The sequence below is a fragment of the Fusarium verticillioides genome, chromosome 10 (genome assembly GCF_000149555.1).
Source record: "Fusarium verticillioides 7600 chromosome 10, whole genome shotgun sequence".
Lineage (NCBI taxonomy): Eukaryota > Fungi > Ascomycota > Sordariomycetes > Hypocreales > Nectriaceae > Fusarium > Fusarium verticillioides.
The window spans coordinates 1,366,214-1,379,360 of NC_031684.1; the positions used below are offsets into that span (position 1 = coordinate 1,366,214).

General features: G+C 48.7%; 7 protein-coding genes across 7 annotated transcripts; 3 read left to right on the top strand and 4 right to left on the bottom strand.

Annotated features, from left to right (window-relative positions):
* Positions 1 to 32: 32 nt before the first annotated feature.
* Positions 33 to 367, bottom strand: FVEG_16380 (hypothetical protein; the record flags this gene model as incomplete). Its single annotated transcript, XM_018905624.1, has 2 exons — positions 33 to 248; positions 308 to 367. The coding sequence occupies 2 exons, from the start codon at positions 365 to 367 to the stop codon at positions 33 to 35; spliced, it is 276 nt and encodes a 91-aa protein (XP_018755189.1).
* An 899-nt stretch (positions 368 to 1,266) lies between these two features.
* Positions 1,267 to 2,678, top strand: FVEG_08627 (hypothetical protein; the record flags this gene model as incomplete). Its single annotated transcript, XM_018897513.1, has 5 exons — positions 1,267 to 1,501; positions 1,567 to 1,803; positions 1,861 to 1,931; positions 1,989 to 2,152; positions 2,201 to 2,678. The coding sequence occupies 5 exons, from the start codon at positions 1,267 to 1,269 to the stop codon at positions 2,676 to 2,678; spliced, it is 1,185 nt and encodes a 394-aa protein (XP_018755188.1).
* A 979-nt stretch (positions 2,679 to 3,657) lies between these two features.
* On the top strand, positions 3,658 to 4,784 carry FVEG_08626 (hypothetical protein; the record flags this gene model as incomplete). Its single annotated transcript, XM_018897512.1, has 5 exons — positions 3,658 to 3,811; positions 3,864 to 4,058; positions 4,114 to 4,436; positions 4,487 to 4,557; positions 4,610 to 4,784. The coding sequence occupies 5 exons, from the start codon at positions 3,658 to 3,660 to the stop codon at positions 4,782 to 4,784; spliced, it is 918 nt and encodes a 305-aa protein (XP_018755187.1).
* Positions 4,785 to 5,478: 694 nt separating this feature from the next.
* FVEG_08625 (hypothetical protein) lies at positions 5,479 to 6,659 on the top strand (the record flags this gene model as incomplete). Its single annotated transcript, XM_018897511.1, has 3 exons — positions 5,479 to 5,514; positions 5,567 to 6,580; positions 6,630 to 6,659. 3 exons carry the CDS (start codon positions 5,479 to 5,481, stop codon positions 6,657 to 6,659), a joined length of 1,080 nt encoding a protein of 359 aa, XP_018755186.1.
* A 333-nt stretch (positions 6,660 to 6,992) lies between these two features.
* On the bottom strand, positions 6,993 to 8,513 carry FVEG_08624 (hypothetical protein; the record flags this gene model as incomplete). The annotated part of the gene is made up of 1 exon (XM_018897510.1): positions 6,993 to 8,513. The coding sequence occupies one exon, from the start codon at positions 8,511 to 8,513 to the stop codon at positions 6,993 to 6,995; it is 1,521 nt and encodes a 506-aa protein (XP_018755185.1).
* Positions 8,514 to 9,440: 927 nt separating this feature from the next.
* Positions 9,441 to 10,795, bottom strand: FVEG_16379 (hypothetical protein; the record flags this gene model as incomplete). The annotated part of the gene is made up of 3 exons (XM_018905623.1): positions 9,441 to 9,799; positions 9,861 to 10,439; positions 10,492 to 10,795. The coding sequence occupies 3 exons, from the start codon at positions 10,793 to 10,795 to the stop codon at positions 9,441 to 9,443; spliced, it is 1,242 nt and encodes a 413-aa protein (XP_018755184.1).
* A 577-nt stretch (positions 10,796 to 11,372) lies between these two features.
* On the bottom strand, positions 11,373 to 12,390 carry FVEG_08623 (hypothetical protein; the record flags this gene model as incomplete). The annotated part of the gene is made up of 3 exons (XM_018897509.1): positions 11,373 to 11,979; positions 12,033 to 12,177; positions 12,231 to 12,390. The coding sequence occupies 3 exons, from the start codon at positions 12,388 to 12,390 to the stop codon at positions 11,373 to 11,375; spliced, it is 912 nt and encodes a 303-aa protein (XP_018755183.1).
* Positions 12,391 to 13,147: the final 757 nt, after the last annotated feature.

A 13,147-nucleotide genomic window follows, 5' to 3' on the forward strand; every position in this document is an offset into this window, starting at 1 on the left:
GATTGCCAGCCATCGGGTAGGCCATGATATTTCTAGGGGTCCTTTCGTGCTAAGACCTTGTCCTTGGTGGTAGTGCCAATGACGACGCCATCATGTCTGTCGTAGACGAACCCTGAGGATTGCGCATTGAGAGGTTCTCCGTTGAGATGCTGGCCCACTTCCGTCACTACCACCCTTGCGTGGTGGAAGGGACGCAGCGAGCTGCTCGTGTCTTTGGTTGGCTGGTACTCGACGAATACTGCACGAAGCTGCATTTTCACCTGTATGTCAGCCGCAGCTCTAGTTCGTGGTGGATCCAATGACTTACTCCACGCTGATTCTGCTCTGGTGACCGGTCCTTGCTGTATGCTTGTTTCACATTTCCCATGGTTGATCAATCGCTTTTGTAGTTTCGATAAATATCGACAATGATGTGCTGAGCCTGCTCGACGCTGTTGGTTTGGAGAAGGATAAGCTTAATATACGCAATGACAAGGCTTTGTGGCTGTCCGGGAATTCTGCTTGAATTATTTATAGCAGTTTCAACCCCCCAGCTCCCTCGCGGCCGGCTCAGCCAAATGTCTCGTTCTTTTTTGCATTTGCATCGAGCTCCGTTCTCATACGGCCTTGGCACTGGGTCTACTTTCAGGTCTGGTCATTGCCTCAACGCAGATTCAATCCAGTCAATCAGAATACCTACATCGTACAACCTGGAAAGCTATGGTTGAATACGAGCAAAATCCCCTCCAAATGGTAGGCGCCGGTGGACTGCTATGATGTGGCCTTTACCGGGACCTACGCATGCTGCCACTGCCCACCCTACAGGATTGTGATGTGGCGTGCTTCAGCTGAAACTTAGCGCCGGCCTGATTGCTTCCCTAACTTGCTTACCGGACTGTGGTGGGCACCCGAATCCGGGTGCATTTCCAGTACGACCTGTCAGTTTCAGTGCTCTCACCGTTCTCTTTCTTTAACAAGGCATTAGGCGCCGGGGCAGTCAGGACTGTTAGGCTACTTCTTGGCCTCAGTTCCTCATGCGAGGACTCTCGTTTCTTGGCACTTGTTCTCATGCAGTTGCCCTACATCTATCACATCGGCATGCCCTTGTGGTGAATGCTGCAGGCTCTGCTCGAAATAGATAGATGTCTGGCACTCACGTGTCGATGTCCTATTGGTGCTCGCTTCGTATTTCGGAAGGGATCATGCTCAACAGCCTTTTGGTAATCTATACGGGTCCCCGTAGACCGACCTGAGGTCCTGTGGCAATTCTCTTCCAAGTCTATCAATATGAGCGACATCTGCGAGTCATATTACCCATCTGATGAACATCACAAACGGTTTTGGGACCGCCAAAGCAAGAAGGAAGAATTCGAAATCAATGTCCCCGATGGCTTCCCGAAGGTTTTGAAGTCAACACTGGCGTGGAGAGGCGAGGACATCCAAGACAAAGAGGCTCAGTGGAAGGTGAAGCTCTCTGTCGGGGACATTTCTACCATTCATAACGCTATAACAGCCTTTGAAAGTTGGTTCCTATCAAATAAAAGGGCTTTAGGACTGTCCATGTGGTTTAGGCTGACGATAGCGGAGAGAACTCCCATGATCTTACACAGGTCTCTACCGCCACCTTCCCACTTCCCATCGACCTATCGCGACGCTTGAGGCATCTCTCGGATAACATCTATAACGGAACTGGGTTCCAGATCCTCAGTGGCCTTGAACCGTCGCAGTATTCCGCCAGACAGAACGTTCTTCTGCATGCGGGTATCAGTGCTCATATCTGCCCAGAGCGAGGTTTCGTGGACGTCTTTGCAAAGCGACCCGTTGGTATGGCTTACTGAATCTACAAATTTAAGAACATTATTTGATGCTAAACTACCATAGGTCATGTCGTCAATGTTCTGAATGACAGTGAAGGGGCATCCATGGCTCCAGCATTTAGTGATGGCCCCCTGGTAAGTTGCGTCACCTGCGCATTCTGTCGAGTCTAGACCTATACTCAACATCATTAGTCCTTCCATACGGACCATTGCGAGGTGCTCTCATTTTATTACCAAGAGATGTCTCCGACAGGCGGGCAAACAATATTGAGTAGCTCATGGCAAGTCTACAATGAGCTATCCGCCCACTCTCCTGAGATACTACATACGCTCGCTGAACCATGGGTGCTGGACTCGTCAGTAGGCCTTGTCAATTGTGGTTCACGACATGCTAAAGCTACTAGATTCAAATCATATTCGTTGCAACCGCCGAGAAAGGTGCACTTCCTCTCCAATCTCGGCGCCGAGAATATGCCACCTGTGCTCTTCCGTTATTCTCGCTATCCTATCCTCGGGTGGCAGCGAAAACGAAACTCGGAATTGCCAGCACCAAGCCAAGATCAGATGAGAGCTTTGGACGCTGTGCAATTCATCGCACAAAAGAACGCCATCGCCTTGCCAATATCTCAAGGTGATGTTATCTTCATCAACGACATGGCAGTGTTCCATGCTCGCGGCGAGTTCAAGGATGGTGACAAAGGTATGAAGAGGCACCTCCTCAAGATGTATCTTCGTGATCCCGAGCAGGGCTGGACGGTACCTCAGTCTCTTCGGGAAACCTTTGGGGCGAGATACACTCGTAAGCCTGGTGACCTGAGTCCAGAGGTCTGGGATATTGACCACGAACCCGGTTTGGAAGAGCTTTCATTTGTCAACGGTTAGAAGCAAAGGGTTTCACCAGAGTCTGTAGCAGCAAGTTTTCGTTTCCATTTGTCTCAGTACCACCAACATCCGGCCCAACGGCTCAGCCAGCCAAGTGAAGATCGTCTATGCATAAGAGCTGTCTCTAAAAGGTTTAACGCCTCTGGCTTGCGTCTAGAACCTAGCTTCCAGCGTCATTGCACAGTAGCTTTATCGGCTGCCCCTCACGAAGGTGCATGAGGCGGAGTATTGAAAGATCCTGGAGTGATCTGAAGATTGCTTGTCTGCCTGTATCGGTCTATCGACGTTGGACCTTAGCTGGAGCTCGCAAAGAGTTGCGTCATCTAATAATCCTTAATGTTGTACATGCTTCAATTATTATCATCTCGAAGGTCCACCATGACGAGTTTTCAGCTGCTTCAGCCACTTCAGGCCTCGCTTAGAGTTAAAATCATTTCAAGAATCCCATTCGAGAGAAAGCAACGTGATTATCAAGCTTCTCAGCCCTAATCTCCGAACAATAGGGCCCTAAGCCAAGCCTTGATAGCGATTCGAGACGTTACAATTTTAAGCTCGAATGGTCTCAACAAAAAGAGACTGTGATTCGATGTGGTTGCATACCACGTAACAACTGACCAGTGACGTCTGTCTCTAAAGAAAGCGCCACATATGACTGGCTTTGTTGGTGTCCTTACAGTCAGCTCCTGATTGAGTGCTAGCCCGTAGCCATGGCGTTGGACGCACGAACGCAGATTCAGCGTGGCTTATTCGTTGCTAGCTTTGATGCGTTTGTGAGGCATTGCTATGGTGCTAAAATTCCAGTTGTGCAGATGTGGCTTATCGGCTGGAGCTTGATTCGAAGCCATTGCGGCGTTTGCCGTTGCAGTGTCTGATGAACTTGGATTTATATAAGGTCTGGATACAGATGCTGTTTAAGACAATTCACACAATTCAACCTCAGTTCCTCAGTTACAGCCATCATCTCGAATAATTCACTATTATGGACGCACCCAAGTCATATTATCTCTACAATCCTTCTGAGTCCTTGGCAGGAGTTGTCGCAGGTCTTTATGGGGTTAGCTTTTGCATCACGCTCTGGCAAATCATTAGGAAGAAGGCCTGGGTATGGCTCTTTATGCTGCTTGCTATTTCGAGTAAGTCAATCTTTCGACATATGCGAGGCCTGTCAGTTGACCATTGATTCAGTGGAGGTAATCGGGTACGCAGCTCGAGTGGTATCCGCTACCAAGCCGACAGAAAAGGGACCTTACGTGCTTCAGTTCACCCTTGTGATTTTACCCCCAGTGTTGATGGCCGGTGTCATCTATGTTATCTTCGCTAGAATCGTCTTCTGGGTTGTTCCTCCGGAGCTGAGAACCCTTCGATTTCTTTGGGTCCCTGGTAAGTACCCCTCGCAGCGAGAGTGAGGGAGATGGACTAATCGTTTACGACGCAGCTCGCTTCATTACTCTCCTCTTTGTTGGCTTCGATATCGTTTCGCTGCTCCTCCAGCTTGTCGCAGCAGTTCTCATCGCCGGCACCGACCCCACTGATCCCGATGCAAAGAGCAAGCTTAATCTTGGCAAAACCCTTGGTCTTGTCGGTGTGAGCACTCAGATTGCAGGCTTCGGTCTCTTCACTGTCTCCGCCATTCGATTCCATTTCGCTGCAAGACGGTTGAGCCCCGACTTTGCCAAGGACAATCAGGAGAAGCATGGTATTGTAAAGAAGTGGCAAACCCTGCTCATTGTGATCAACGTCTCCTGCCTCCTTATTCTTGTAAGTCAAAACGCCTTTATACTTATGGCCAAGTCACTTACCATGCATAGGTCCGTTCAATCTACCGTGAGATCGATTTCGCTGGTGGCAAAGATGGCACTACCCACCAGAAAGAATGGTAGTAAGTAGAACCTATCCTACATCCTAGAACAAAACTAATATGTATACCGCAGTTTATATGTTTTTGACACTCTTCCTATCTTGCTCGTCGTCTTCCTCTACAATGTCTTCTTTCCGGGCAGCTATCTCAAGCATCTTGGTTTTAAAGTACCCAAAGAAAATCAGGGCGCTGTGCTCGACGCAGAAACTGCCGACAAGCGGGTCTCGGCGACTGCTGAGTCTGTATGACATGGATCAACCGATCCACGGGCAGCTCGGGTACCCCGCCGCTTCTGGTTGGCATGGAGAGTTTTATCCCTACTTTTCGTGAGATGTCTTCTTGGAGTTTGTTATTTTATCACCATATGCTTTGAGTTTTAGTAAAGGAATGTGTGTTTGAGCATGCAAATAGAGTCACAGTTATATAATTTTCAATCATCAACGGTCCTCAATTAACCCTACGAGCTTAACAGTCCGTCTTGATGTCCCATGTGGGACGGTGAAGTAGTAATGTGGGGTCATTTATCAAAGTCCAGGTACTTTTCATACGCAATGTCCAACCAAGCTCCGTGACTTCGGATATACTCCAATCAAAAGCATGCGTAATCTGCGCTGTACTTCCGCTCGATAACGTTGCGTAGGAAGCGGTTTACCCCACAACTGCCATATCCCGGGACGTCATCTCCGCACACTTTGCCGAGTTGGGAATGTTGAAACGACTCGGACCCGACGTGGCCGCCGGCCAAAGCGAGGGTTGCCGTATCCAGAAGAATGTGGCTGTTAATTCTCGAGATTCCATGATATCGGAGACGCGGGGTGATTTACCAAGTCTGGATAGCCCTGCCTGAGACACTCACTTTATGCTCTCCCTTAAGATCTGGAGCCTCCGCATCTAGCAAAGCTAATCGGAACCTTACTCATTTGCTCTTCAAATATCACTAAAATGACGCCGGATACTTACAAAGTTGCTGTTCTTACCGTAGGTCACTCCAAAAGTCAGACTGCCTGGCCACAAGTACTAACCCCAACAGTCATCACAGGAGCACCATGCCAAACCCACCTTTGAGATCAAGCAGCTCCCAAGGCCTGTCCCTGGTCCTAATGAAGTCCTCATTCGCCTCTCACTCACAAGTCTATGCGGATCTGATCTAGGCATGGCTTTGGGCCATATGGGGCCCGTAGGAAAGATTCTTGGCCATGAGGGCGTTGGCAAAGTCGCAGAGCTTGGCTCCAACATTGCCCACATGGATCCCAGCGTTCAGGTTGGCCAGAGAGTTGGAATAGCATGGATCAGAGATATTTGTGGATCCTGCAGCATGTGCATCGACATTGCTAACGAGGGCGAGACTCGATGCGTCGAAGCTTTGCACTCTGCCAAAGCATATGATGGCACCTTTGCCGAGTATACTCTTGTGCCGTTGCGATACCTGGCCCGCATCCCAGCAACCTTTGATGACATCCCCGATGAAGAGATCGCGCCCATTCTCTGTGGAGGAGTTACAGCTTACAAGGCTATCAAGAACTGCAGCCTCACACCAGGACAATGGGTTGTCATCTCCGGTGCTGGCGGCGGCGTAGGAGCTCTGGGCGTTGCTTATGCTCACGCCATGGGCTATCGAGTCATTGCTGTTGACGCCGGTCCCGGGAAAGAGGAATACTGTAAATCTCAGGGAGCCGAGCATTATGTGGATGCTTTGTCTGGAGTAGATGCAGGAAAGCAAGTCAAGGATCTAACTGATGGCCAAGGAGCCAAGGCCGTAGTCGTCACCGCTACTGCTGCTGCTGCGTATCAGAAGGCTTTTGACATGCTGGGACCGTTCGGCACATTGATGTGCGTGTCTATTCTTCCAGAAGATGTCAAGATTAATTTCCATCCGCTGTGGTTCATTGACAATGGCTGGACCGTGAAAGGATCGGCAGTGGGGACGAGGGCTGATATCCTTGAGGCTTTGCAATTTGTCAAGCGAAGACTCGTTATCCCCAAGATCAAGTGGGCCGATCTTGAGGATATTGAGGGTCTGATGGAACAAATGTCCAAAGGACAGGTAAGTTCAGAGTCATGAAATAAGTTATCACAAGCTAACATGAGTGCAGTTGGAGGGAAAGTATGTCATGAAGTTGTAGAGTCAGAAGGCGGAGTGTGGAGTTAAGGAGAGTTGAGAATTTGTGTTTGTGGTTCGTAGAGACTATGCAGGTCGCTTTATGCAACTCAATACATGGGGAACCAAATGATTTTATTTGTGTAAGATTTATGAATGTTTCGGTAAGGTACAAGTGTTATTCAGTGACTACAAATCATCATGGCCTTGTTTCATTGATGGCGAGTTGCTTCATCTGAAATGGCTTGGGACCAAAAGCGGTTAACTCAAACATTCTTATAGACTAAGTGCAGATAGCTAGAGACAACATGACTAATGGAGATCAAATCCACTTCCATCGGAGGTGGTGTTGTGCCTTCTACTGATCCTCGCCCTCCAGATTGATCTGAGGACCAGTGAACGTCTTTCGAAGACCACCGAGCCAGAGGGCAGTGGTAAATACCAGGCCAACTGCCATAACCACGATAAGATAGTTCATTGAAGATGCCGTAACGGGCATGAAAGCAGGAAAGCAAAAGCTGACAGAGAACAATGCAACAAACAGTGTCGCCGCTGTGTTTACGGCATATCCCGCTTTTCCAAGCGAGAAGGACCTCTCAGGAAGGCAGCTACGCCCACGAACAAGCAGCGCGGCCTGTGGGAGAGTGACAGTAATGTTGAGAGCAAAGAGTGTAAGACCAATAAAGCTGTTGTAAGCAGTGCTTGAAGCAACATACAAAACCCCAATAATGATCTGCAGGGCAAGCATGACAGCAGTAGCTCGAACAGGACTGGCCCAGTTGAGATGCGACAGGAATGCTGAGAAAGGGACACCTCCATCTCTGGAAAAGGACCATATGGTTCGACCAGAGAAGATGAATAAGTTCAGAACGATATCGTAGAACATGACGATGTAGTAGACAGACCAGATGGTGGTAGCAACTCTGTTGTTGAGAGCTTGGTTGTAGACTTCGAGAATGGGTACTGTCGACTCAATGATGGCATCGACATCCTTGATGGAGAACATGAGGGCGATAGTCCAGGCGACGACGGTGGAGATACCGAGACCGATGGTCAAGAAGATAGCCCGAGGGACATTCTTACTCGGGTTCGGCACTTCTTCTGCCAAGTGAGTAGGACCATCGACACCACTGTAGGCCCATAAGCAAGCAGTGATGGAGGTAATCATAGCCCAGCCATCTCCCCATCCACTGACATTCTTGTACTCCTTGAAAACAGTAGAAGCCGACTGCTTGTGATCACTAACAGCCAGAAGAGTGACCATGGAAGCGATGAAGCCAACCAATGACAACCAGAAGATGGTAGTAGTCAAGCGGCCGATGGCAGCAGGGAACCTCGAGGTGGCGGCAAAGGCGATGATGCACAGCAAGATATGCATCAAGTACGTATGCCAAGCCTCGATACTATATGACGGGTGCCACAGTTGGACGAGGTCTAAAACAGAGCTGGCAGCGAAGAAGTTGCAAGAAGCCGTCGCAGCCATCAGGTAGATAATGGAGATCCAACCAGTATAAAAGGCAGCAACGCGTCGGGTAGACGCGGGAAAGGCCATGAAGACAATATGATACTGTCCACCAGCCGAAGGGAACGCCGAGGCCAATTCAGCAAAGCCAATGTTGATGGTAGCCATGATGATGCCACCAGCGATCAAGCCGTAGATGATCGAGGGTCCTCCACCACAAGCAAGCGGGATCGCAATCCCCGAAGCAAAGGCCATCCAAGAATTGGTGGTGGTAAAGGCGAAAGCGAGGACAGAAAGAGGACTGTATCGCTTCTCAAGCTGTTCACCGCCGTGGAGGTGATGAGTGGCGAATGTCTTGCCAGCAGCTTGGGAGGGCGTCAAGGACGCATTATCGGGAATGTCGTGTTTCTCGGTCATTTTTTTCGGTATTCAGGCTCGAAGATCAAGGCGGGACGCAAGGATGAAGGTCCGGTGCTCCTGTTTGAGGAGGATGTTTGTGTATTGCTGGGGGCTTTTCGCGGTCATTCGCTATGATCAATGATGTCGTCCACGTTGCACGGACATAAAGGATATTAGAAGATGGAAGTAGGGAAAAGTTGATTATAAGATCAAAAGGCGTTGCTAAAGTCAAAGAGTGCGACATCGCATGGGTGCAGTCGCATTCTTAAGCACAAACGCGTTCCCATGGCCTAGTCTTGATCTGCACCACCAAGATAGGGCGCGGCACGACCTCCGTTGTCGCGTGGCACCTCCAATCTTTAGTCAAACTATATGACAATCAATAATCGCAATTTCTCAGTCATATCTCCCCCCTTCCCACTCGTCTTATCTCCAACTTCCGGGGTTTCTGGGGAACCTGGGGCGCGCGCAAAGATTAGGCGAACCTTGTGTGAGCCGAGGACGTGGTTCACTCTCATTTTAGAACCGCCCTTGTGGTCAGGTCTGAGACTCTTACTCGATGACTCGGTAGATGTCGCCTGGTCTTTCCAAGTATGGTTTAGTTCTACGGAGGCGAATGGAGAGGTTACGGCCGGTTAGTAGCCGGCTGGTGGGGACTACGTGCCGAAGTCCCGTGGAAATTGATGATAATGGATTTTGATGGATGTCAGGATTTTGAGAGATCACGCTCGGACTTGGCCGCCGGCGAAGAATTAAACACGGAAGAAAGATGCTGATAATAGTCCTTGCTTACAGATATTCCGATACCTCGACATTCCCTCCATCTGAGGCGCTCATGAACCTTCTTGTTTGCCATGTTCGAAGACAGTAAAAGACAAGACTGGTTATGCACAGACATCTGTACCTCATGGCACCATGTTTCTCTTGAGCAACATCTTGAATGGCTCACCCAATATCTCCAGCGTTTACGATATGGCCACACGGGCCATTACTCAGCGTAGCTCCATTCTCGGGGAGTAATCTCTTTAATGTCGTAAAGCTAGTGTCAAAGGTATGGCCTGGAACACAGGCAGTACCAATGATAAGGTAGCAATGGGGATGATACGCAACGGAAAAGATGCAATTTGACCTCTTCTGGCACTCAACACAACAGTCATAAGGAGTGATTAGTGAGTGAACGTTGTAGACGTTCTTTCCAATATTCACTGCGTTAATCCCATGACCGCCATTCGCCGCATTGACGAGATTTTCAGCGTTGCAAGCGGCCCAAGAACTTTCGGCTGGAGCAATATCTGTTCGAGTCACTAGATGGTAATGGTGGTAAGTAAGTGGCTTATATCACAAGAAAGTGAACCCGAGACGTACCAGTTTCAGTTTCCGTTAAGGTTTTCGTTGTAGTTGCTTTAGTAAGTGTCGAAGTTGTCGTGGCAGTGTCGTCCGCAGTCATAGTAGTATCAGCTTCTGTGACTGTAGTCGTGAGCCACCCTCTAGTGATGTCCTGCTTTAAAACTGTTTTTTGATCAAGTGTGATCGTTTTTGTCCACGGTATACAACTTGTGAAACGCTCGGTTTTTGTGATCAGGACGGATTGATAACACGCGACCACGTGACGGGATTGAGTTGGCTTGACGGGAAAGTTTTTATCGCCGGGTTCGATCTGGATGGTACAGGGGTCCTTTAGGGCCTTGGGCTTATCCTTGGGCTTGACTTTGCGAGGAAAGACTCGCAAAGGGGAAACACGCGTAGTGTCTCCTAAGGCATGTTCCTTGAGCAAGCTTCGGTTGGACTGGCTTCGCTTTCGGGAAACAAAACCTGATACCGAGGCGAGAGGGATGAAACCAGAAACCGTCGGGACTGTAACTGTGGAGGTAAGGGTAGACGTTGTGGTATAAACTGTCGAGTCGGTTTTAAGGAAAGTGGGAGTCGTCACGGCTGTTTCGGTGACTGCTGACGGTTAGACGATCAGATTTGTAGATAATGACCACATCTTACTCACTGGTCTTTGTGATTGTCAACGTCTTGAGCTTTTGGGGAGCGGTAACCGAAACGGTACGAATGGACCTGGTAAGAACCGTACTAGTGACTGGATCTTGTTTGACCGTGAGAGTTGGATGCCTACGTGTCCTGTCGCAAAATGGCTTGCTCGCGGTCAACTTAACCTTCGTGTGAGTGGTGTATTTGGTTGTATCAGACACCACGGTTCTGCTCATTCTCGTTTCGCAGAATTCTTTAGTTTGCTTCTGGTCCTTTTGAGCAAGGGAAGCGCCCAGCAGAGCCCAGAGGATCAGAATTAGACGCATCGTGATAAGTACAATCCCCAGTCGTGACAAATCCGAGCTTCAAGTTCGATAACCCTAATTTTGAGCGAAATTGTCTTGGCTGAGGAATTGGATTCATCTTATATTACTGGAAAAGAGGCAAAAGCCTAAATGTCATAATCTAAGTTGTCTTGTCAGTATCAGTCGTTTGTGGATGGCCAAACTTTTTTGCATAACTTCTAAACTGTGGACTCCATCCGGGAGTCAAAAGTCAAAGTCAATTGCATCACGATATGGAGTTCGGGCGGTAAAACGTCCTATCATACTTTTAAGCCCAATCAGATGACCAGATCTTGTAAGGTCTTAGCAGGTATTTAAAGTGTGACCTGTAATTCAATGAAAAGAATACTCATAAGTTTGAGTAGAACTAAATGATTATTAGGACTAGGCTACGTATTGTTACCACTTCTGTTTCTTATGCGGGATCCCGTATATTCACCTGCTGAGCCCATATGTCATGACCTTATTGCTACTTTCACACGTTCGCGTTCCGCCAACCTCGCGCACGTTCCACTGAACAGGGTCCCACCAAATCAGACTAAATAGCTTTTCACTTACACTACCCTTTCTTTCCAATCTCAGCGATATCCAGCTGGGCTAGTACTATCATGATGGAACGGTTGGACTTCATTGAAGGCCGGATGCCGCATGTTAGAAGAAGGCGAGTACGCCTTTGGCTCAGGCGCAAGACCTGACGCCAGAGGCTGATAGTCACCTCACCTCGGGAGTGGGTGGCAGACTGTTGTGGGCGATAAGGGGCTACTGGAGGCTGATCGATTGTTGCGACCACCTGGGATCCATTACCTGCTTGACGCTTTTTGTGGCGTATGAACCAGAGACCAAAGCCAATCAAGGCGAGTATGGCAAGCCCCCCAAGAACGCCGCCGACAATAGCTCCTACAGGCGCAGAAGAGTTTGAAGACGATTCAGCAGGTGAGGTAGTCTCTTGGGTGTTGCTCTCTGATGTCGTTCCTGTCTTTGTAGTCAACTCGCCGTCTGAACTTGTAGGCTCGGAAGTAGACTCGATTGACGTTTCCATGCTGGCCGAGACGCCCTTCAGAGCTTTGTAAATGGTCATCTCCATATCCTTCGTCACACACAACGGATAGAGGGTGAACTCTTCACCGCCACTATCAGTCGAAAGCACAGTGACACATCCCGAAGAGCTGGTGGAGCGTTAAGGGATGATTGGACGATAAATGTATTGAAAGTAACGCACCAGCATAGGTCATGTGATGATATCGAGGTGCAAGTCAATGCAGTAAAGCATCTCGTCTTGATGTATCCATCGCATCCAATGTGACTACAGCTGGTCGCACAGGTCATTGGCACATCAGAGTAATAGCAAAAGTTCGCGATCCAGACTTTAACCTTGTAATTAGCCGGGCTTATTTTATCAAGTATTGTGAGTACTTACACTGCCCAGGGAGAGAATAGTAGCTCCAAATATCATAAGTGCCTGCATTCTGACGCTTGAAGATGTCTCTGTTGTAGGCTTCTGGTGGCTCTGTGATTGCGGGGTCAGGAGGGGAGCCTGTCAAGCCACGGCCATTCAGCGCGTAATAGACAGCAGCCATCTAATCGTTGATGACTCAAGATACTGTTAGACTTTCACTATTGTTGGCTTTGAATCACAGCGCATACGTCTACAGAGGCTTCAAGAGAGGATTTAAGAGGCTGAGAGGAGAGCTGGAACTAAGTCAGAGGGCAAGAAGATCAGGAGAAAGGCAGTGATAGAGGGAACCCGAGACGGCCCTCATTTTCAGGTTCTTTTTTGGACTTCATCCATAAATGAGTATTGGTGGCGTTGTAAGAAATTCCAAACGTGCGTGAGATTCACAAGCTGGAGAACACACTCAGTGCCCTGAAGAGCATGAGAATATCACCTGGGGAGGTACCGCAGTATGCGTTTGAAGCAGAGGGTATGCCATTGGTGATATACTAGAGCCTAATATGTAAGCTGTGAAATATGTATCTTGTCTTGTCATCGAGGCTTGCTGGAACCAGTTGAACCAAGGCTCTGGTAATTAGATACCTCTTTTCTCTGTTAACATGATGGTTCTGACCAACCGCTACTGTTTTCTCGCAGCCTGATTTTATAAAAGACGAACTAATGTAGTTGGTATGATGCCAAGCATATTTCTTCCAGTGGTACAGAACCAACCTGCATGTGGCGTACACACGGCGTGTTACTTGCTCATCAGGGTCCTTGGTTGCTTTCTCACGAGCTTTAGCATGAGACATCCCCGACGTAGCTGGTAGTCAAGATTGGCAGTTCTTATTTTCAGATTCTCCAAGCCCGTGTGGTCTCAGCGGTGGTGAACGTGGCGTTGA